This window comes from Aythya fuligula, chromosome 7 (genome assembly GCF_009819795.1).
Source record: "Aythya fuligula isolate bAytFul2 chromosome 7, bAytFul2.pri, whole genome shotgun sequence".
NCBI classification, from domain to species: Eukaryota; Metazoa; Chordata; class Aves; order Anseriformes; family Anatidae; genus Aythya; species Aythya fuligula.
The window spans coordinates 21,681,320-21,705,012 of NC_045565.1; the positions used below are offsets into that span (position 1 = coordinate 21,681,320).

At 34.0% G+C, this 23,693-nt stretch overlaps 1 protein-coding gene across 6 annotated transcripts in view; it reads left to right on the top strand.

The window, feature by feature from the left end:
• Positions 1-17,452, top strand: part of CPEB3 (cytoplasmic polyadenylation element binding protein 3) — an 82,999-nt gene extending 65,547 nt beyond the window's left edge. For all 6 annotated transcript variants that reach the window (XM_032191756.1, XM_032191755.1, XM_032191758.1 and 3 more), the window contains 4 exons: positions 8,721-8,839; positions 10,167-10,281; positions 13,416-13,597; positions 16,584-17,452. In XM_032191756.1, the coding sequence (XP_032047647.1) occupies positions 8,721-8,839; positions 10,167-10,281; positions 13,416-13,597; positions 16,584-16,811 (644 nt within the window). In that variant the 3' untranslated portion in view covers positions 16,812-17,452. The remainder of the gene's footprint in view (positions 1-8,720; positions 8,840-10,166; positions 10,282-13,415; positions 13,598-16,583) is intronic.
• The last annotated feature ends 6,241 nt before the right edge of the window (positions 17,453-23,693 follow it).

Sequence of the window (23,693 nt, forward strand, 5' to 3'; positions counted from 1 at the left end):
GTCAGTGTATATGAAGAACCCCACTTTTCAAACTCTCCTATCCTACTAATGACATAACAAGGGATGCACAAAGCCTTGCATTAGAAAAGGAGAGACATCTGACATTGACACACAACCTTTATTTTTATCTAAAGCAAAGGACAGTAAAGCCCTTCTTAATTGAAGTCTCCCAGAAATAACCATTGATCCTACTTTGGAACAGAAGTACAGGTTGCCAAGAATAGATTTTGTGGGAATTGTTCTAGATAACAACAAAATTTTAGATTCTTAAAGGAAATAAAACGTGTTTGTGTTTTGTTTTGTTTTCTAGCCATTATTTAAAAACCTCTAATGACTAAGACACTAAAAAGTTGTAAAGAAGCAAAAAGAGTGAGGGAGTTGAAAGCATTACCTGAAATTTGAACATACAGACGTACAGAAAAAGGGTTTTGCCCCTTATCTGTAGGAAATAAACAGGCTGTTTTTATCAAAAGGAAGCAGTTAAATGTCTGTCTTATTCTCATTAGCAACTTCTAAAACCAAGTAGATGTTACTGATACTCTGCTTTTTTTATGAAGTACTATATTTTTCCCCATCAAATCTCAGCTCTATTTAATTTAGCTATTTTTATTTATGTATCAGAGGGATTCTATTCTATCCCTCTGATTTCAAAAGCTAGGGGCAGATATGAGCTGTTGTCTCTCAGACGTCGCATTGCTGTGCCTGGCAGCTTTTACCTATGCTATACCATGTGAAATCCTCCTGGTTTGGGGACCTATGATGTATTTGGCTAATGCTATCTCAGTGTAATTAGTCTGCTACATAGCAATGGAGGTGGTGCAGCTTCAGCTTTCATTTAATAAAGTGAAAATCATAATATTTTAGAGGATTTAATAAATCCTTTTTTTTTTTTTTTGTAAAATATATCACTAACTAGACAACTAGACATCTTAAGAGAGAAAAATTTGTTCTGCAAATGTGAGTAATTGAATTTTGGAAGCACATTCTGTCATTAAGGTCTTCAAGCTGTGTCTTTTCAGTATGGCAAACAGAGATGAGACTTGAGCAACTAGAATCCTAAAACAATCCACATGCAAGTGAATATTCAAACCAGTTATTAACCAGCAATTAATTGAAGCAGAAATGGACAAATTGACTACTAATAAAGCAAAGAGAAATAAAAGCCTAGTGCTGAAGCTATGTTGTCTGCAACAGAAACCTTTTTTTTTTAAGGGAAACTGCTGACAGCATGTCTTTTATGGAAATAAGTAAGATGCAAAGTAATTGCAATTTAGGTATTGTTAAAATTATTTTTACTTTAGCTAAACTGTAAAAAATAAAACAAAAATAAGCAGCTCCCTGCCCCCCCCCCCAAAAAAAAAAAAAAGTTTTAAATTATCTAAAATAACCTCTGAAATTAAACTGTCTGAAACTTTTTTTAGTTGCTCTGTTTGACACACTGTGTACACAGTCTTATTTGTGTTGTCCATCTACACCATTCCCCTGTATCTGTAGCTTTGGTGTTTTAAAACTATTTGTAGATAGCACAGCTAAAACTGACTGAATAGCAGATTAAAGGAAAACTCTAGCAGTAAATTCCATATATGAAGCCTTTGACCTATTACTCAAGCATAATATATCTTTCATTACGAAAACCATTATGATTTTGCACGTATTTTCATTTCCCTAGTTATTTATCCTCCTGTATAAACAATGGTGCTGGTTTTCTGTATGCGCAAAAAGAAGCAGAAGGGATTGTCTTCAGATATGGATGATCAGTGGCATTAATTCCAAAAGATTGTTAGCAAAATTCTTCAACTGGACGAACAATGAATTGCTTTGGATGAACAATGATTAGAATTCAGAGTGCTGTTCTGACGGGATTGGAATCAGTAATGTGGAGTGACCCTGGAAGACAGCAGAAGCTCTCATCTTTTCTAAGATTTTGGCTAAGCAACGTCCTCCTGGAGTATTGGTCTTTAAAGTAAATCCCTGATTTGCATTTATCTAGAATTTTTCTATATTGAAGTTGCTCAGAGTGGAATTTGAAATTGGCTTATTGACAAACAAGAGTAACAGGGGTTTCACTCAAACTTGAAAGTGATCTCCGTTCAGCCATCTGTTCAGAGTTGAAGCAGCAGCAGACCCAAATCCAGTAGATGAAAATGAGCTGCTTTGTCCAGAGCAGTCGTGGTTTATCACCTTTGAAAAATTCAGTTCTGAATCTAGTTGTACATTTTTGGTGTTTATGAATGCAAAAGCTTGCTATTTCATGCTGCTGACCCCTTAAATTTCACAGAGGTAGCTCTTGCCTCATCAAAAATGTAGTCTTTTTCATATGATTAATTTATGTGACAATTATAACTATAATAAACCAAATTGTAGGTTGTAGCCTTTGTGTTTATACCCTTTAATTCTGATTTATAGCTGCTATGGATCATGTTGCTTTCTGAAGTCTGAAGTTTTAAAATGGCTGTGACCTTTGAAAGAAGAGACAACCTTATAAATTTGCTGTTGCAATGTTTTATACTAGTGTAGAAGTAAAATGCCAGATACTAAGAGAGGTTTTCATGTTCTTGTGGAATATTCTCCACAAATCTAGTGGAGTTTTTTTGTTTGTTTGTTTGTTTTTGCTTGTTTGCTTTTTTGAAAGGGTGGAGGGGTGGGTGGCATGTCAATGGTTTTCATCAGTAAATTTGGGAAAAGCATTTTTTACTACAGGACAGACTGAGATGGAATCTCGATACTAACTCTTTTTTCCCTGTAAGCCAAGAAAGTCTGTAAGTTGTGATGACCAACTAATCCTTTCTGCTGCTTGGTTTGTTTTAGAGTTGAGAGGACTTTGTAAGTCTTTAGCTCTATATACATTCACTGCAGCACTATTGGAATACTGTTGTCTCCATTCAGCAGTGAAGTGAAGAAAAAATACTGGGGCAACAGTCCCCATCTCAAAAACAACGTTTGTCCCTGTGGAGCAAATAGTTGTTGTGTTTTGTTTGTTTGTTTTGTTTTGTTTTTGTTTGGTTTGTTTATTGTCTTTCTTTTTGTTTGTACATGTGTGGTTGTTCTAATTTGTTTTTTAATTTAAATTGAAGTGCTGAAAAACTCCCCAAAAGATATGTGACAATGTAGGAAGTTACTAATTTCTCTATTATTTGTGGTATATTTAGATCATTTGTAGTAAATGTTACGTGTTACTTTCCATTCTGTTGGTAATCTCAGTGATGTGGGCTATTTAACAGTAAAACTGGGATTATGAAGATGTGTAGTTCATTTCATAGAGGCTACTGATCCAGAACCTCAGTTTTGTTCAACTTTTCCATGTGACCTGCTTGCTTTGTTGACTTTTCTTGACATTCATCATCTCTTATTTAGCTATGCATGCTTCATTTAACTAGTATGTAGATTCAGGATTTCACAGCTGTGGAACTAAGGATATGGAGTACATACCTTTAATTAAAAGCAAACAAAACCTACCCCAAAACCTGTCTTTAATGTGGCATATGGGAAATTTCTTAAATATCAGATTACTCAGACTCAGTCTAGTACTCATGAAAAACACATAAAAATGAATAGGAGTCTAGTTGTAAGATGCAAAACTGTTCACATTTCTTACTTTTTGGGTTTTTAGAGAAAAGAATCAGCTGACAGTGTCATATGCTTCCATTTAAAATTAGACTGCCTAAAAGAAGTCTTTGCAGCCCTGACTAACACATAATTTCACTCTTCTGCAGTAGCTAAGTGAGATTACGGTCGTTTCTATTTTGAGGTTTCTTAAGTATTTAAAGCCTTTGATGTCGTCTTGAAAATCCAGTCATGTCACTGCAATGTATAGAAGAAAGTCTGTGCTTTGTTTTTTTCCAACACCTTGGATTTTTATTTTTTCAAAAATCAGTTTAATTTTTAATAGTCATTTCATCTTTGGATTTAGAAATGTGTTTTATTCATGTTCAAAGCACCTTCTAATAAGATTACTAATGGTGACTTTGAGCAACAACCCTTTGTCATCACATTAACTGATTTAGTAATTTGGTTCATACTGTTTCTAGATGTTCCTTTACTGTGGACTTTAAAACAAGTTTATTCTAAAAGTTCTAGTAAATACAAATGTAATTAAAGATATTTTAAAAAATCTGGGGGGGGGAATGCTATTGATATTTCATGATAAAATTACATCCATTAAAGCTACTTTTTTGAGGTAGCCCTCTCAACCACAGAAAATAAACCCACAGATGTGAAACTAGAATATTAACTTTCTTTGCAAGTTTAAGTCCATCTTATTTTTTTTATATAATAATGTGAGGCAGATATGTATTGAAATACATTATGTATGAGATCTTAGGTGCATGGTAGATTTTTTTTTATTGTAATCTTGTAAACTATAAAACATCAGAAAAGACACTGTGTAAACTTTTAAAAGACAAAATGAAAGAAAGTTTACTTCAAAGGTAGTTTAACTTTTTTTTAAGTTTAAGTGGTCTTTCCATTCTGCATATGAGATAAATACATGTGACTACAAAAGACTGTCCTGGCTTACTATGCAGTATGTAGAGAGAAGAGAAAGTGCTCCTCTTTGTGTTCTTAGTTTCACTGCCCACCACCAGTGTTGTAAAACTGAGAACACACATGAATGTGTTGAATATTATTTCTATATCTTATTTTGCAAGTGGGCTGGATTTTGGAAATAATGTACTTGAGATCAATTACATAAGAAATTGATAGGTGATACGCAGACCTCTGCCGTGCATATATATTCAAATACTCTTTGACCTTGTATATAATTATTCATCACTAGCCTAGACAATGCTTGCAAGAATATATTTTCCAGACTATAATAGCATCATACGGTAGTTTCAAGCATAACTTGCATTTCAAATGACAATCTTGTTTCAAGCTTGTGGGACACAGTGCATATGCCAGATTTTCTTGTTTGTTCTCAGCAAGGTTAAGTGAAATTAGACCAACTGGACAAAATATCCTTTCATATGGAAATTGTGTTGCTGTTTAGATGTCAGAATGGCACATGTACAAAACAGCTCAGTTCTTGTACTGCTTTCCATAAAATAACAAATCCTTGAACTCAAGGATGAGGAGCTTGTTGGCTGTGCCTCAGAATCTAAGGCAATTAATCTTCTCTTCATCTTCTCTCTGCTGTACCCCTTTAGAAGTTGTAGTACATATAGCAAAATATGCTGTTGTCCTTCTCCAGTGGATTGCAAAGTGCAATGTATATTGTCAGCACTACAATGATGTTGTACCAATAGCCAAAAGAAGGAGCTAGATTGTTTCTGCTCTGCCAAGAAGCTATATGTGTATATAGGATATTCTACTGTTGTCAAGTATCTTGCTATTTTCTGGGGTTTCAAATAACTTGCCTATTTTACTTTGTGGGTATCTGAGTCAGGAGTAGGCCCCTGAGCCCTTAAGCTTGAGTGCCTGCTCAGATGAGAATAGGTCACTGGTAAGGTTTGTCTGTAACATGCAGCCATGCTACAGCATGCTACCAAAATTCATCAGTTCTCTTTCTTTGACAGGGGGAGTTGGTGGGGTGTGGAACAAAACAACAGAAAACCAACTATGCTTTAAATATCTTTCCTGTCCATATAAGCTTCTACATGAGCCCTTTATCGTTTGAACTTCTGTTATTTAGTTATTTTTCATGTCAGTGTAACCTTTGTTAATCTTCAGTATCAAAAGTCCTTGAATAATGAGAACAGATGTGCAATCACCACATTTTGAAGTAATGCTGAGCACCATGTATACTTTGCTGGTCCAGCCTGCTTGCTTGTCTAGATTAACAAAAGACTGCTACCATAATCTATTTACCTGTCTGACTTCAGAGTCAGGCAAATGTGTTCCAGTCACAGAAGTCCAGAGGAATGAGGAGGTATTAACTTACTAAACTGAAACTCACAGCTGGTGCTAGCCTCAGATTAGAAAAATTAATTCATACTAACTTGGACTGTAATCTAGCAGCCTAAATTTAAATAATTTTATCTGGTTCATAATTGTGATCATATCGTTTAGTGTATCCAAAAATGCCTGTCAACTCCAGCTACCACAGAGGTAACCTCTTACTATGACCCAGAAAAAACTGGAAAAGCTTCATAGAAGAAAGAAGCATTCCAAGCTGTTGTCTGCATTTTTGCCAAGTAATTAGCCAGAATTTCCCAATTTTGATTTTGACTTTATGCTAAACAAAATTCAGAGATTTTGCTGGTTTAAGATTTATAAAAGTCTGAAATAGACAAAAATTCTGCTTTTTGGAGTTCAAATCTTGTGGTCTGGTCAGAAGATAAAGGTTTAAATATATTGTATAAATCCTTTCAAAATATACTTAAATGTATTATTATTTGAATTTCATAGTACTAGAATGATCTGTTCTGCATCTTCTGTAAATTTGTCTCACAAAACATGTAAAATATAAGCCAGGGATTGGGGCAGAACTATGAAGTATGCTCAGTTGGTTTTGGAGGTGTAATGCCCTGGTAGTCTTTGCTAAGGGTCTGGTTTTCTGACTAGGATGTTTTATAAGGCTGAAAAAGAAACTTTAATTTCTGTGTTGAAACTATAATTTATACAAAGTTGTTGTTCTGATTATGAAATTTAATCAGAAGGGATGGTATGGAGTAAGGAAGATGTAGCAAGTACATAGATGGAAAATAAAATGAATCTGTAAGTGATAGCAGTTGCAACTGAATTATTTTTGTACTCAGTTAATTTAATTAGTTTTATAAAGTCTAAAACTAAGATGTTGAAGTGTGCTTATAGCTTTAGGGAACTGTTTTAAGAGAATTACATCTCACAGAGAGGAAACCAATGCTTTTACTTAGGTAGTATTTCACTTCTTATTTGGACTGTATCTTTAATCTACTCCAATGCTAGGTATGCAAGTTCCAATTTTGCTAGCAAGAGTGTTGATCAAACTTTTTTTTTCTTGGGTAAGTCAGTCTTTCTAGGTATGTCGTAGGCTCTAGATATGTTGTTAACACAGGATTTTTTTGTCTTTTAAAACAACCAACCCCACAAAATTTAATGTTCCGTGAGAAGTCCCATAGGGCTAGAAATAGGTAGGGTAAGAGATTACCCTACTAAATGGTAGATTTCCTCTACAGAGGAAAACTCTTTGTCTTACTATTTTAAATTTTATTTAATAAATCCAGAGTTGCGTAGTATGCATTTAAAAAGACATGCCAAGTAATAGTCACTCAATACTTACTGCAAAACTTAGGCTAAGACACAATTTAATAGCAAATAGACTATGTAAAGCTAACCTAGAAGATGGCATAATTGGCAGTATACCATTGATGGGTACTTAGTTTGTGTAAAGAGTAAAGGCAGAGAAAGCCTGGCAGTCCTTACTTAAACTCCACCTGCCTCTAATTGCTGCAGATTTTCTCAAAAGTAGCAGCCTGTAAGATGTACAAGGGCAAAATTACAAAGGTCAGAGCCAACATGTTCACATTCAGTGAGAAAACTGAGTTGAACTGATTACAGAGCAAAAGAGTAATGCATGCTTGATAGAAAGCCCTCTTAACATGGGCAGCTGTATTCAAGTTTAGCAACCAGTCTTCAGATGGCTTTGCTTAGCGTAGCTTGTACTGTATTAGTTCACTTCTGATGCGGCAAAAACATGGACTACTCAGGTTCGGTCTTTATTCCAATTTAACAACATTAAGCAAAACCAAAGAAAGTTTTCTTGTCAGCTGTATTGAGAAGAGCACTGAATGCCACATACACTTAGTTTTACTGGCTAAATTGAAATCCTGAAATTCAGAATTACTTAGAGCAATTTTTATTGGACTTTCTTTTTTATTTCTTTTGAACAGTTGTACTTAAATATAAATAACACACCAGGTCTTTTAATACAACACAAGTAAAACACAGCATGTGCCATTCTTTTTCATTTATGCCTATTTATTTTAGGTAAGCATTTTTTCATATAAAGTTAAGTGTGTGAGTGTAGAAACATTGTGCTCCTTCAGAATTTAAATGAGCAGTTCTTTTAAAGTTTATTTTCTATTTTGCAAAGTTTGTCTTCTTGATGTACTCTGCTAAGGTTAACTTTTGACTTAGTGTATTATTGTTAATAACAGCACATTTTTTTATTTTTATTTTTTTAACCAATTACAAAAACTTAAGACGTGTTCCAGGTGAATGATTTAAAATTTCATCACAACAGTATGTACTCTAAGGAATATTGCTTAGAAATAAAATGTATTTACAAAGTAAATGTGTAGTATAACTAAATAAGGGTAATTCATATTATTTTATGGTATGCTAACATTTCTGCCTTTAAGTCTATTTATCTGTTTAGCTATATATGTTTTTTTTGGTTTGTTTGTTTGTTTTTTCTACTTCTAATATTTATTCTTTCTATATAGTAACAAGAAACTTGGTGCCTCCATTATAAGATCACAGTCATGGATACCACCATATAAATAGCTCAGACATAGTGGTTGGATAATAAGAACCTATATTCTCTCCACTTGAAATAATTAATTAAACAAATTAAGATAGTCATACCCACAAAGCATTGTCTTCTCCATTCTGAAATCAATACTGTATGAGGGTATGATATATTTTGTGAATTTAAATTTATGAAAATAAACTAAGAGCTTTAAGAGTTGTTTGTAATTCTTATATTTTATTCATGTTTGGGATTTATTTTCTTTATTGATTAAAAAAATACTTTATAAATTAACCTATTCTTTTTTTCTCGCACCCTTATCCTTTTCAAGGTTATGCCTTTCTGCTGTTCCAGGAAGAAAGCTCTGTACAAGCTCTCATAGATGCCTGTCTGGAAGAAGATGGGAAACTTTACCTGTGTGTGTCAAGTCCCACAATCAAGGATAAACCAGTAAGTAGCTTATGCCATGGCATGTATGCTGGCTGCTAACACATTTGTTGCTACTCTTTTCAGTTAAATTAATAAATACTTATAGTTAATTGACTTGTCCGTTTCCTATTGCTGTCCTTGATGTTACATTGAATTGACTTTCTTTGTCAGTGTAATGTGGTTTTAACGTTAGTTTCTTTCTGATAAATGCCATGTTCAATTAACTTTTATATTTGCTACTTCTGGTATATCACAGGAGTATGCATCCTTTTACAATGTTAGATATAAAGCAATTAGATTAAGCATTTTTTTCATCTGTATCATTGGAAAGAAAAGAAAGCCTTATACAATGAAATGAAGAACTTAACCAAGCTCTCCTCCTCCTCCTTCTCATCCTTCCCCATTCCCCTCCATTAAAACCTAGATAGCTTCAAATATCCCCTGTATTTCATTAGGTTTCTTAATTATTATTTTTTCTGCATGCAATAGCTAAGAAATTTATAACTTAGGTATGTCTAATTTACCATATATAAACTGCAGGGCAAACACAAGTAATGCAGACAGCTACAGCAGAATGTATGGTAACGTGTTTGTATTGTTTGCATCTCTAAAGTACTTTAATGCTAGTCTTTTTTTGTGGCTACAGATACATACAGATAGATGGAAACTACAAATAAATATAATAAGATAAAAAATATGCTGCCTTTTTAAATGCTATTCAAAAGCTTACACAGATAAATGAATAATCTAATATTATAGCACAGTCAGTATGCTTATGCACTAAGATTGATAAACAGACAAATGAACATTTTTACCGAAATGACTTGTGAGCAGTTTCTTTCTGTACAGTCTGAAGACTTCATCTCAGCTGTGTTTGCTGCTTAACAGAAGTGAGCAATTGCACTTCTTAAATAAAGTCATTTTTGTATCCAAGTACAGAAATTAATTACATCTCCTCTACTCATTCTATCGATGCTTTAAAATTTCTGGATCCTTGAATGTGAAGCCCAAACTGCACCTGTAATTATATACAAGTGATAAAGTATTCTGTATATCCTTTCACAGATTTCTTGTTATAAATGGCAATTAGGGGCAGGCAATTAATGAGAAAGGAGAGTTTAATATGATGTAAAATTTAACTCAAGTGTGGCCTCTAGAGGTGATAAATGAATTGTCCACCTTCTCTCAAAAACAGATAAGCCATGTCCTTTGGTGGTTATGCCACTGATTTACTGCTTTTGCTAAATTAAAATTATGCTTTTAATTAGAGAGACTTGGCAATTGTTTCTCAATTTAAATTATGTTGTCATATTCCTTTACTAAAACCAATCTTCAATGCTCTTTACAGGTGCAAATTCGACCTTGGAACCTAAGTGACAGTGATTTTGTGATGGATGGATCTCAGCCTTTGGACCCAAGAAAAACTATCTTTGTTGGAGGAGTTCCACGGCCCCTCCGAGCTGGTGAGCACAATGAAAATATTGGGCATGTAACAGGGGTTTCAGGTTATGCAAAAAAGACTTAAAAGGAGAGAGAGAGAGAGAGAGAGAATATATGTAAAAGAAGTAGAGCAGGAAACAAATTATGTATTTTCCAAAGATCATAGCTCACTTTCTAAGTCAACCAGTTTCTTCCTGCCTACAAAATATGAAATCTGAATATTTCTGGTATTTTAAATAGGTTACTAATTATAAGCAGAAACATTTTTCTTCAAATTTCAATAATATACTAGAACTTGGCTGATTTTCCTTAATATAGACCATCTTAATCCTAACCCTGATTTGTTTGCTAGATGCAGCCAAGTCTCCCTACCCTTTGACTAGAAGACAAACTTCTGCCAGCCCATTTCCAGACATTACATCTGCAGCTCTGATTTATCTCTTTTTCTCAATCCTAACCCTAATTTTCCTGTGGAGCTATAGACAAGGCTATAGACAAGCTGTTGCTAAGAAGAAATATTTTTTTTTTTTTTTTTTTTTTCACAGCACAGGTCTCTTGCTAGTCTTGGTATCCCCACTCTGTGCAGAAAATCACTTTCCAGACTCACTTTTGATGTAGCTCTGTTTTCTCTCTCATTTTTTCTACCCTGTTTTTCTTCCATGGAGTCAGAGACAAGACTCCCTAGCCTTAGGTCAGAAGAAGTATTTATTATCCCAATCGAGATCTATGGGCAGCCCCCACTTGGCTTTGAAGGCCCTTTTCCAGCACAGCTCCCAGATGTAACTCAACATTTATTTATTGTTCCTCCCTTCATAATCCTTGTATTTTTGCTGAGCCATTGACAAGGTCACAAAACCGTTAGGAAGCTGAAATATTTCTGCTAGCTAGGTCTTCTGGCAGCCATCACTCCCTGTTACTAGTTCCTTTCCAACCTCACTCCGAGTCAGCTGCATAGTCTCTTCTTCTTCTTAATCTCAATTCTAATTTTCGAGGGCTGTGGTAGGAAAGGAGCCTCAACTGTTGTCCCAAAGAAAGACTGCTAGGCCATGATTCCTGGTAGCTGCTGCTTTCCAGCTCCCTACAATTGTAGCTCCTCTCTTTCTCTTTCTTCCAATCAGAATCATTATTTTTTGGGGGGGAAGCTGTGCACAAAATCCCCCAGTCATTGCTCTAAGAAAAATTTTTCTTAATCCAAATTTCTTGGCAGCTTCCATTTTCCTCACCATCTTAAAATAAGGCATAATTGTAAGAGAGGTTAATTATGTAAATGATAATAATTAAATATTACCTCACTTCTAATTATAGCACTTCATAAAACTGTATGTTATTTGGCCTTTCAGAGATTATGTGTTACATTTGAAAACTGATGCTTAACCTCTCCAAAGCAGACAGGCAGTTTCCAGTTTTTCTTGTTTGCAACTTTCAGGATCTCATTCAGGTGATTTATAAAGATGTCTGAATACTGTGTGGTTTCCTTCCCCTGGAATTGCATATGTTCTTTGTCTGGAGGCAAGAGTAACTTACTGGAACTACTATTTTAAATGGTTTTAAATGTTCTTGCTGCTATTCTATACCATTGCTTTCTGGGATCCTTGCCTAAAGGATGATTACAAATCATAGAATCACAGAATATCCTGAGTTGGAAGGGACCCATAAGGACCATCAAGTTCAACTCCTGGCTCCACACAGGACAACACAAGAATCAAACTGTGTCTGAGAGCGGTGTCCAAATGTTTCTTTAACTCTGACAGGCTGTGTGCCATGACCACTGCCCTGGGGAGCCTGTCCCAGTGCCTAACTTTCCTCCTGGTGAAGAATCTTTTTTAATGTCCAACCTGAGCCTCCCCTCATGCAGCTTCATGCCATTCCCTTGGGCCTGCACTGAAAAGTAAAATAATCTTCTAGTCAGTATATTATGATGATAGTTTTCCCTTTACTGTTTGGAGCATGAGTTTTATCTAGTTTGGTAGAATGAGTCAGATGTTCATTTGCTCATTGCAAATGGATAAATTAGCATATGGTCTTCCCTTAATGTGACACACACATTTATACAAATGCACATGTGCTCTGTCTAATAGTAGGCTTGATTCTATGAGTAGTTAGCAAGTTTTGTGAGAACTACAACGATTTAAATATTTAGTAAAATATTTTTTCTTTCTGGATATCTAAAATTGAACTTACTACTGATAGTGTTTTCACACATTAGCATAACAAAAATCACTGACTTGGCAGGTCCCAGTACCTTGCTTTGTGAGAACTTGTCCTTTATCCATCTGTCTTTTTTTCCCCTGTATTAACTTATAGAAATAACTTGGCTCAATGACCATACGTCTTCACACAGCTTAAATGCCTCTTTTCCCTTTCTTAAGAAATACCTCAATTTTCATTAAGAAATGAAGGAGAGGCATTTTACTGTGCAAAGACATATGGTCACTGAGCTACTGAATTCTTTCTCCTAACCTTCATTCTGTATGTTTCCTCAGCCCTACACTCAATCTGTCATCTGAGTGATGTTTGTAACTACTTTAGAATTATTGCTAGTGTGAGGAAAAACAGCAAACCATTTTAAAAGATCCACAATCATGTTAATGTTCTACAAAAATAATAAGTTAAGTTGTGCCCCAAATGTAGGCTTTCTTTAAATATAGCAACTTCTGGCATTTCACCAAGTTTTGTTTCAAATAGCAAGTAATTCCTTGAAGTCTTTTCAAACTCCTGGTATACAGGCTAAAGTAACAGATTCTAAATACAGGAATATCTTTAAGTGATGTTATATGTATGCTAGCATTAACAAACTGCATTGTTGGGGTAAATCCTGAGTACCTAATTCCAAGCAGTTTGAATTTGCCTTTATGATAAATTCCGAAACAGTTGACCTGATACCTACTTTAACAATGTAATTCTGCCTCCTTTTTTTTTTTTTTTTTCACAGTTGAATCACAGCAAGTTTTGATTTTACAGTCTGTTTCTTTGACTTTATATTTTACTGTAATTCACATAGAGATGTTTCAAGCTGTTGTTAAAACCAATGTTTCGATTTGCTATTTTAGACTTGGAAGGCATGTATGCTAAGGCAAATAGCACTATTTCTTATGCAACAAACCAAACAAAACTATTTATGTTGAATCCATAATATTTAAAAATTGTCTTCTTGCAGTTGAATTGGCAATGATTATGGACCGTTTATATGGAGGTGTCTGCTATGCTGGCATTGATACAGACCCAGAGTTGAAGTATCCAAAAGGTGCTGGCAGAGTAGCTTTCTCTAACCAGCAGAGCTATATTGCTGCTATCAGTGCTCGCTTTGTCCAGCTCCAACACAACGACATTGATAAACGGGTAAGTAAAATAGCATGGAATGGAATAATTACTACTAACAATAAAACCATAAAGATTTAAAAAATAAAATAAATCATTAAGCTAACACGTGTTAGAGAACACTGTAACCTCTGTTCTTCAGTTAACATTAGTTAATTATTTAAAAACTTATTTAAGCTGTCAAAGCAGAGTGGAAAAATATGCCTTTAACATCTTAAATAACTGTTTAGCACTAAAACCAGAAAATAGCTGGTGGTAAACTCAGTTTAGTCTTGGTTTTATTTGTTTTGAATTCTGAAGGTCAGGTGTCATAGAATTACCCACCTTTCTCCTGTTTAGGTGTTAGCTTATTGTGCATCAACAGATTTTATTTAATGTCTACTTATACAGTTTCTGGCATTTCTGCTACTGCCAGGTAACTTTCTCTTTCTACATTGTATGTCTAGCCTTAAGGTTCCTAAAACACAGGGATCATCATAAGTATAACAGGTGATGCTGACCTCAAGATCTTGAGTATTATTTAACCAAAAATAGATGCCGATAAATTCTAGATGAGTAAAAGGGGGTAAAAATGGTGTTTTTTGTGTTTTGTTTTGTTTTTTGTTTTTTTTTTTTTTCAGTTTGAATTCTATAGGGTATTCCAAGTATAGAGCAAAATCTATGTCTTTGCTAAAATCTGAGTTGAAGACATTAAAAGGAAAACATTTCTTAATTTCCAAGAGATTTTATTTCTTTAGACTTTCTACCTTCTCGTCTTGATTACGTGTACAAATAACACCTATGTCTTTGAGGACTTATTATTTAGAAATCTTCAAATGATGCAGTGCTATGCATTATAACAATAGGGATGACTTTTTTTCTATTTAATCTAATATACAATGTTTATTAAAGAGTCAGCTTGACACATATTGGGTATGTCTATGGCATGCAGTATATTTAACATAGTAACATAGCTGCAAAGTAGAGTCCAAGCTGGTTTTAGTTTCTCTTTAAAAGCCTGAAGTGAACTTTTGTTAGATTAGATGAGGGCATGGAGTTAGTCTTTGAACTATTTTTCTGTGATGCTACTATACCTTATGACTTTAACGAGGACAAAGCTGTTCGTAAGTTTTTTTTCTTTTTTTTTTGTCCATTTAATTCTTAAAATTTCTACTGAGACACTAACAAGATTAATTTTGGAAACTTAATCACACTGTTAAATCCTCTGAGATTTATGTATCACCCATGCTTAAAAACTGGGTGATATATTTTTTTTCTAAGCTTTAAGACACAACTACAAATGATGCTAACTGGTGTTACAAAATGGTGTTACAAAAATTAATACTTACCCCAGGTGTCCAATTGAGAATTTAAGCTTAATTGTCTTTTATCTGTTTTTAAACTAGGTTTATCTGTGAAGAAATAAGAATTCATTTAATTCTGTCCTTAAATGTTAATTTTTATATATAATAGATTGAAATCCCTGAATTGTACAGTATACATTCTTAAAACTATTTCACTAGCAATGCAAACAAGAAAAGGAGTAAGAGAATCAATTTCAGACCTTCACAATTCATGCTTTGAAAATGTGGATAGGTGTAGATTTAGGGATGTACATTGGACCTGCCTTTTTCCAGATTCATGTGAGATAGTGATAGATGCAGAATGGCAGTTATTCAGACTGGTTCTATGTCATAACAGTAGTATAGCGTAACAACAACAACAACAAAAAAAGACAGTTCTGGAAGATCCATGTGCAAGAAATATAACTCACTATACCAGATTTACTTCAAATAAGTAACATTTATTGAAATGTGATCAGGATAAACTGAAGTAAAAGTCACCATAAAGCTTTGTTGTATAGAATTCTTCTTTTTCTACTTAATAGTTCATTATTCTGTAGTTCTGTATTCTTTAATAATTCTTCATTCTGTTTCTTTAATGTTGCATGTATTTAAGCATACTTACTGGATTCAAGTTTTCTCTGCACTATATTTAGTCGGAGAGCGTCACTTGTGCAAAATAATTTATAATCAAAGTATGAATATTTCATTTTTTTTCTGTCTTTTAATGTTATTATCTGAACTGTATAAACTTGATGAACTGTATAAATAGCTTCACAGAAACATAGAAATTTACATTTCTATGTCTCACAGAGACATAGAAATCTATTGACTTCCCCAGAGTGAATAAACCATCAATTTAAACGTGTAGGCATGATTCTGAGGATCACATACAGGATAGAACTCGTATGTTGTCAACTCCTGTAGTAGTAGTATTGCGAATGCCTACTCATGCATCAAAATATTGCTGTTTGGCACAGGTGCTTTAAAAACAACAACAAAATTACCATCCTAAGACGTTTATGACTGAGAGTAGGACAAAAGTCAGTGGCTCTCAAGTGTGTTTGTAATTGATTGCAAGGCCATAACTGGAACAACTACAAATCTTACTACGTTTCTAGAGCTAAAAATAAAATAAATAGACAGTGATTTTAATAGAAGTTTAATACAAGCACATTTAATTTTGTTTTATGTCAATAACCTCTTCATCTTTTAGGCTAGTCCTGCATTTTGCTCTTCACAAAAAACAACCAAACAATAAACCTCAAACTCCTCAGACCTCTCAGGTTTAGCAATACCAGTTTGTTCTATGTAAGTCAATCTACTTTCCTTCCTACATGCTGCTCTCTCTCATCCTGCCTTCATAACAACCAATTTCACATTCCTGGAAACTTCTTAGCAGCAAAATCCTTGGAGATGCTATTTTTGCCATACTTCCATTTTTGTACTTTCACATACCTAACTTTTCCAAGATATATTGAATTGTTATCAAAGCACACAATTCCTTGAGATTTTTTGACAAGTAAGTTGGTATGTATGAAAACTTCAGTGCCAAGATGCTCGGGTTAATCCATCATTAGTTTAAAACCTTCAATAGAGTCAAAAGAATTAAAATGTTGTTCTTTCTATTCATACTTAGCAAAACTATGTAATCTTCTTATAGTTATTTCTTCTTTTCAATGCAGGTGGAAGTGAAGCCATATGTGCTGGATGATCAGATGTGTGATGAATGCCAGGGCACTCGCTGTGGTGGAAAATTTGCTCCATTCTTTTGTGCCAATGTTACCTGTTTGCAGTATTACTGTGAATACTGCTGGGCAAGCATACACTCTCGTGCTGGGCGAGAGTTCCACAAACCACTGGTAAAGGAAGGAGGTGACCGGCCCCGCCACGTCCCATTCCGCTGGAGCTGAACCCCAGGCCTCTCCTAGCAACAAGTACTGGAGTAGATAAAATCGAGGGAAAAAGAGAGCGCTGCCTCAGGGCTTAGTGTTCTGGAAATCTGTGCATTCGTCCTCGACTTTAATGAAGATATGGGTCTTTTTATTACTATTATTATTATTTACAGTCACATTACTGAACTCAGTGTCCAGTATAATACAGACCGGCAGAGTGTAACTGTACTGATTTTGCACTTTGATTCACACAAACATCTGCTTGGTACCTTAATTTCCTACACAAGACTTGTCACTAGTGACATTATGTAGACTGCCATTCTCATCAGCCTTCACTGGTTGATGTGTATGTGATGAAGATTTTTTTTTTTTATTATAATTATAATTATTTTTATTTTTAAACTGGAGCATGCACTTATTTTCAGAAATTTAGACTTGCCCCTAGCAGATGACTTACCAAAGGTAATATTCACAAGTAGGTGGCAGATGTAGCAAAAACTTAAACAGATATTCAGCAATCATTAGTTTGGGTCATTTAGAGTAGTAATAACCCTTAAAGAAAATAAGCCTTTAGTTGCTCTCCATTTTTGACTTGTAAGGATGATACCTCATAAGCTGGATCAGACATTTTCTTTTGTTTTGCTGAGGGTTTTTTCTTTTTTTTTTTTTCTTTTTTTTTTTGGTTAGGTCTTTTAGTGTTATGTAAATGTATGCTGCAATAGCTTTTGCTGCTATTAAAATGGTATTACTAATACCATAATACTCTATTCAGGCTAGGGTATCAATTAAAAAATGAATATGTGATTAAAATAGTGATGGCTGCTGAAAGGAGATCAGTATAGCATACAGAAAAGCTTCCAAGGAAGGTCAATATTTTTTGACTGCATGTTTACTTAATCAGGTTGCTGCATGCAATAAATTTTATATATGTCTAATATAAAACATGCCCACAATGCACAAATTATGAAGAATCTAAGTAGGCTACAAAACATTCAGTAACAAACAAACAAAAATGATTACTGACTGGAGGAAGGCATGCCTCAGTAAATGTAATGCTTCTGAAATTAGGATCAGCCCATTACAGAATGACCTATATTACAACAAATAGAAAAACTAGCTGTAGGATGTTCTTAAAACAAATTTGTGGATGGTAGATGAAGTACTTTGCGGTGCTCTGTTATATATCGTGCAATTTATTTTATATAGTAAAGTGATTATGTCTAGTACTGTGATCAAACTTAACTGTTAAAAACTCTGTATCCAACATTAACACACTTTTGACAGTTCATAACAGGTACATAAACAGAAATGAGCTCTTAGTTACAATCTCTCTCCTAATGCTTGCATCATTTACATAGTTGCAGACCTTGTCCAGAAAACCAAAGAGCTCATACTAGCATACATACACTACCAATTAGATAGTCTGTCAAACTAATAAACTAGGCACATTTAAGAAAGTTAGGGGAAAAAAAAAAAAAAAAAAAAAAAAAAGTGGTGCTAAAGAAATGTCTGCATATAAAAGTATCATGAGATGTCTGCTCTGTGGATGTGGCGTTATCTCTCTAATCCCTGGATGTATCCTGTGAAGCTTGAATACAATTAAGACCTGCTAACACAGTGGACATTTTTTTAGCATGAACTATGGGGCTGCAGATAGCAATTAAATATAAACACACTTCGTATACTAATGATTGTGAGAATGTGTACACTATTTTCTCTTTTTCCTCCTTTATTTTTGCAGTTCTGGGGACAATCTGACTGGATATGACACCGCATAGTAGATTTATATGTTCTGGGTTTTGTTTGTTGTGATGTCCTTGTTTGTGTCTAATTTAGTAAGCTGTTTTTCCCAATGTTTAGTTGCAAGTATTGGCTTTGAAAGGAACTTTTCTGTTTTTGAAAAAAAAAAAAAAAAAAGAAAAAATAGTTTTTTACTGGTTTAAAAGGCTTATTATAATTATCCCTTTTGAGGTTACTTCTGGGCATTTTTGTGATATTGCTTTTCCCAGCCCAGGTGTCTTTTCTGTTTTTTTTTCATCTGTACAAGACATTTTGTTATGCACTACTTTTTGTATCTAGACAGTTTTCAACAGTCGGCTGATGATTTTTTTTAAAGAAAAAGGCATGCTTTCTGACTGACATGATCTTTTGCAATACCTCAATTTTGAAATATAGGAAAGAAAATGATATTTTCTAAGTAAGTTTATTCAGAAAAATATATATTAATTTAATTCTGCAAGAAAAATGATTTAACAGATGGGTAACTTTATTTTTTTCATGCTTATTTGAGTTTTTTTGAAAATGAAGAAGTTAGAGCTTTATAACTGTAATATTAAAGATCATAGCTAACCTACAGAAATCTACCTAATTATGTGAAAGTAGTAAACCTTTTTGAAGAAATACCCCTCTTTCATGTAGAAACATACCCCCGATAGAGAGAGAAGAGAGAGAGAGAGAGAGAGAGAGAGAAAGAGAAGCTGGAAAATGTACAATATAGCCTAATGTTGGATTAAAACTAAAAATTATCATAAAGAACAGGTGTAAACAAACTCCATTTGGTGCTGAAAGTTGTGAATAGAAGGTGAAAAAGTATTTTCCCTTAATTTGTATATTTATAATCAAGTGTGATTATGCACGACTGACCAGAATTGTGAGAGTTCTTCTGTTTGTATTTTTTTAAAGAGAACTTTTTTTAGTTTATTAAATTATAACATGCTCCCTTTTGTTTTGTAAATGAATGTGCCCCTGAGTTGTTAATATGTTATTATTAAAAGAGGGTCCTTCAAAAAAAAGTTATTTTTTAAAATATGGAGTTCTGAACTGCAACTTGACTAAGAAGCCCCTGGGTACAACAGGTCCTATTGTGGCCTTTTCTGATGTGAGACTTGAACTAGTCGATTTTTTTGAAGGCTAACCTAACCTCGACTATTTGTTGTTATGTGCAATACTGTTTGTACTGTTTGTATAAAAAAAAAAAAAAAAAAGAAAAATGAAAAGAAAAAAGGCATAAATCTTTATTGCAGATTTATTTTCATTGCAGACTTTAGACATTGTGATTCACTAAAATCATTTTTCTACTGTCAAATATGTACCTTTTCTTCATGCTGGTATTTTTTCAATAGTAATGTAGCCTTTGTACTGAGACAAATTTTCATTGTTATTTTTAGAAAGATTTTTTGCTAAGAAAAAAATTAAACATATTTACATATTTTTCATTTTTATTTCGTATTTTCTTTAAGGAGTGCTTTCTCAACCATTAATATAGTTGTTTCTGGGAGAGACTTTCATATCTGGTCAATGTCATTAATATTATTTTGTATTTTTACTTGGAATAAATTAATTTTATGATGCTAATTCTTTAAAAGTTTATTTTTTTCATTTTCAGTTATTTTTGAAGCTAAAATCTTTGTAATATTGTTACTAAAGTGTCTAGTTTTTTGAAATGCAAAGCTTTATGTATTAACTTGCTGATGTGGTTTACAATAGTGTGGCAATGATGAAAATGGTTGGTTATGTAAAGTGATTGGAAAATTGTAACAGAATTGGGCAATAAAATGACAGAATGAAGCAGAAAAAATGTGATATTTTGAAAAGCCTTTTCCTTTATCAAAATGATTTAAGGAGATAATAGGGATGTCACAGTACCAGTTCGTTGTCTAGATTTATACACCACCAGTGTTGATTAAATACTATTGCCATTATAATGAACTAAACCTATTGAAACAATGGGTTTTTGACCCCGCCCATTCAGCATAATGCTCCATTACTTTTCTCATCATGAACTTTTATAAACTCTTTTCAATAGTCTTAGAATGAACCTCCTAAAATTTAATTATCACTGTATTTTTGCCACCCTGTTATTTATTTAATTAAAATGACCCTTTCCTGCACAGCTTTCTTCTTGCATACATTTATCAGTGGCAGCATCGAGCAGACTGTAGGTACCCACATCATTTTCTAATGACACTACCAGTATTGGTAGCTGCCTAGTTAACGCAAAATAATGTACGCCCATTTCCTGGTAGCAATGCAGTAACCCATATTGCCACCATGTCTGAACAGATGTTCAGCTTCTTTGTCTTTCTTCGTTCTTCTCTGCCTCTCTTGTGTCTCTGTCCTTTTTTTTTTATTCTTTTGTATTGGCAATACCAATTGCCAGTATCAAAACACCTTTCACTTCACCTCCATTTACATCACATTTGTTTTCCTATGCAGCCAGGAGAAACCCCTTCCTGAAGCCAGTGACTCTCTGTTCTGGCACCAAAACCAATCCAGACTAAAACTGGTGTTGCGTAAACAGGGCATACAATGACTTTCTTTGGACAAAACAATTACTTCAACAAGTTATTGATGAACTTTTAGACTAACTTATACTAGAGTGTTAGAGGGGCTCATCCACAACTTGTGGAAAGGAATGTGTCCAGAGTTGGTCTATTGTGTATCCTCTGTGTGTTCAGTTCTGTAAGTAATGTATAGACTAGATCAAATAGTGAAGTAAAATTTAGACTCAAATTAGGTACTACTGGTTGGAATGTACACAAATTGCAAACAAAGGAGATTAAGGAATGATGAGGGAATAAATAATTCCTGCTAAGTGGTACAAAGTTTATGCTTATATTTCTGCCTACATGCTTGTATTTTATAGCCTGCTAGCAAGGCATGGGCTAAAACAAATTGTATTGCAAATACGCAGTTAGCAAATAACTTTGCTGATTTCACTGTTAGAGTAGTTAAAAAAAGAAAAAAAAAAAAAGAAAAAAAAAAGGCGCTTAACTGGGAAAAGCTCCCATGTTAATATTTCAGTATTGTGACATCTCTACTTGCAAGGTATGAGTGAAAGATTAGTCACAGATAATTAGAAATGTCTCTTTTGTTTAATCTGGCTTGTATGTAGTTGCTTTTCTGCTAGTTTGTATGATGTCAGCTAAACCCTTTTCCTTTTTTTTTTTTTTTTTTTTTTTTAACAGACAAACTTCTTAATCTCTGCTGCTATAGTGTTCTATCATACCACAGAGTATTTTATATTCATGTTAGTTACACTACTCTATACCCCAAATGGGTAGCTGGTCAGAAGTCACATAGGTCACATAATTTTGGTACACTCAAATATAAATGAGAAAGTTTAGCAGTAACTAGAAAACCAGGGTGCTAATAAGAGGTCATTTTGGCTCCTTTTTTTTTTTTTTTTTTTTTTTTTTTTTTTTCCTGGATGTAGTTCTGTTGGGGTATAAAGTATTAGATATTTGTACTTTTACTGTCAAAATAATGGACATAACTTTTAGCACATTCACAGCTAAGATCTCTGTACTTGTTTTTCAACTAATTTTAAATGTACTGTATCTTTTATTACATGTTCTCTTAGATTGTTTTTGCTAGTAATTCTAACAAGGCTTCTTCCTTTTTGGCTTGGACTAATGCTTGTATGGAACTGCAGTACTGTGACTAAACATGGAGCTCAATGCTGCTATTGCTTACAACTGCTTAAACTTTGTAGTTTGGACTTTATTTTTTTCTGTAATAACTTATTAAATATAGTTGTATGAAGTACTGATACTTGTCATCCTTTGCACATGCTAAGGAAATCTTGGGCTATACATTATGGGAATGTAAACTAGCTAAAAAACAAAAGAAACAACAACAAACGCAAATTTTGTATCAGCAAACTGTTTATACTAGGTAAGATTAAGTAAATCCACACTTTCCTCACATGCATGCAAACTATCTTTTCCAGTTATTTTAAAAGCACAGGTCCACGCACCTTTTGTTCTAAAATGGAGACGTCCCACTTAATAATTTATTAAGCTAATTATTTATGCTAAGTCAAAGGTAAATACAGCAATATATACTACAGAAATATTTCTGAGAATGTAGTTTTCCCCCAAAACAGTATCAGGTGCCTTGAAAAAAGGAACATCTCAACTGCTTTTTCTGAACTTAACAATTGCTAGCTAACTTATATTGCACTTTTGAATTGGCAGTTTAAACAACAGCTACAGACAAGACATTGGACCAATGAGTTAAAAAAAAAAAAAAAAAAAAAAAGATCCACAACATTATTTTCTAATGGTTTCTATTTTCTGAATAGGAGACAATTAAAGCTCGGCAATATAGCTATTTGGAACACTAAGCAGAATTCACAAGTTTTCAAGGAAGCATTCTATGTCAGGGTAAGAGAATACCATAAGAATTAGGCAAATTCTATGTCACCGCTTGTGTATCTACAAAAATGCAGCTCAACAACCCTGCTGGAGCTATCAGCACTAGGAATTACAGGCTGACTCCAATACACATTCTACTTAAATAGCACTTCCCAGGATTGCACAGAAATTACATGCCCCTTGGAAAGTTTATGAAAAGATGATGTGACTGTGCACCAACCAGATACTTACCGTGCATGCTCCTTCACAGCACAGAGCCTTGTGGCTCTGTGTTACGCTGTTTTATCCTAACATTACTATGTGCAGTAGCTTATACACATGAAAGCAGAAAGCTTGGATGCCAGAAAGCAAACAGAATGCTTAGGTATTAACTACCAATTCCAAAAATCAGTAGTGAATAACTACAACACTCAGGAAAATGGTCTACTGACTGCTCTTCCAGGAGAAGTGGTTTTACAAGGTAGCTACCTGTAATAGGAATTCTAGTTGCAAATAAATGTATGAAAGCTTGTAGACTTCTACTTAGGTCAGAGTTAAATTTGAGAAAGGAGCTTTTATAAATACCTTTCAGTTAACACATGTTATCCTGCTTGTTGACTGTAACTAAACAGTGTTCCTTAAGCTGTGCACTCCAAGTCCAACTGGACAAAATCAATCGTGGAAAGGCGTGCAGCAGCCACTCTGGAACTCATTCCTAATCCTTCACTACTGCATTCCTGATAGAGTAAGCCATACCACTTGT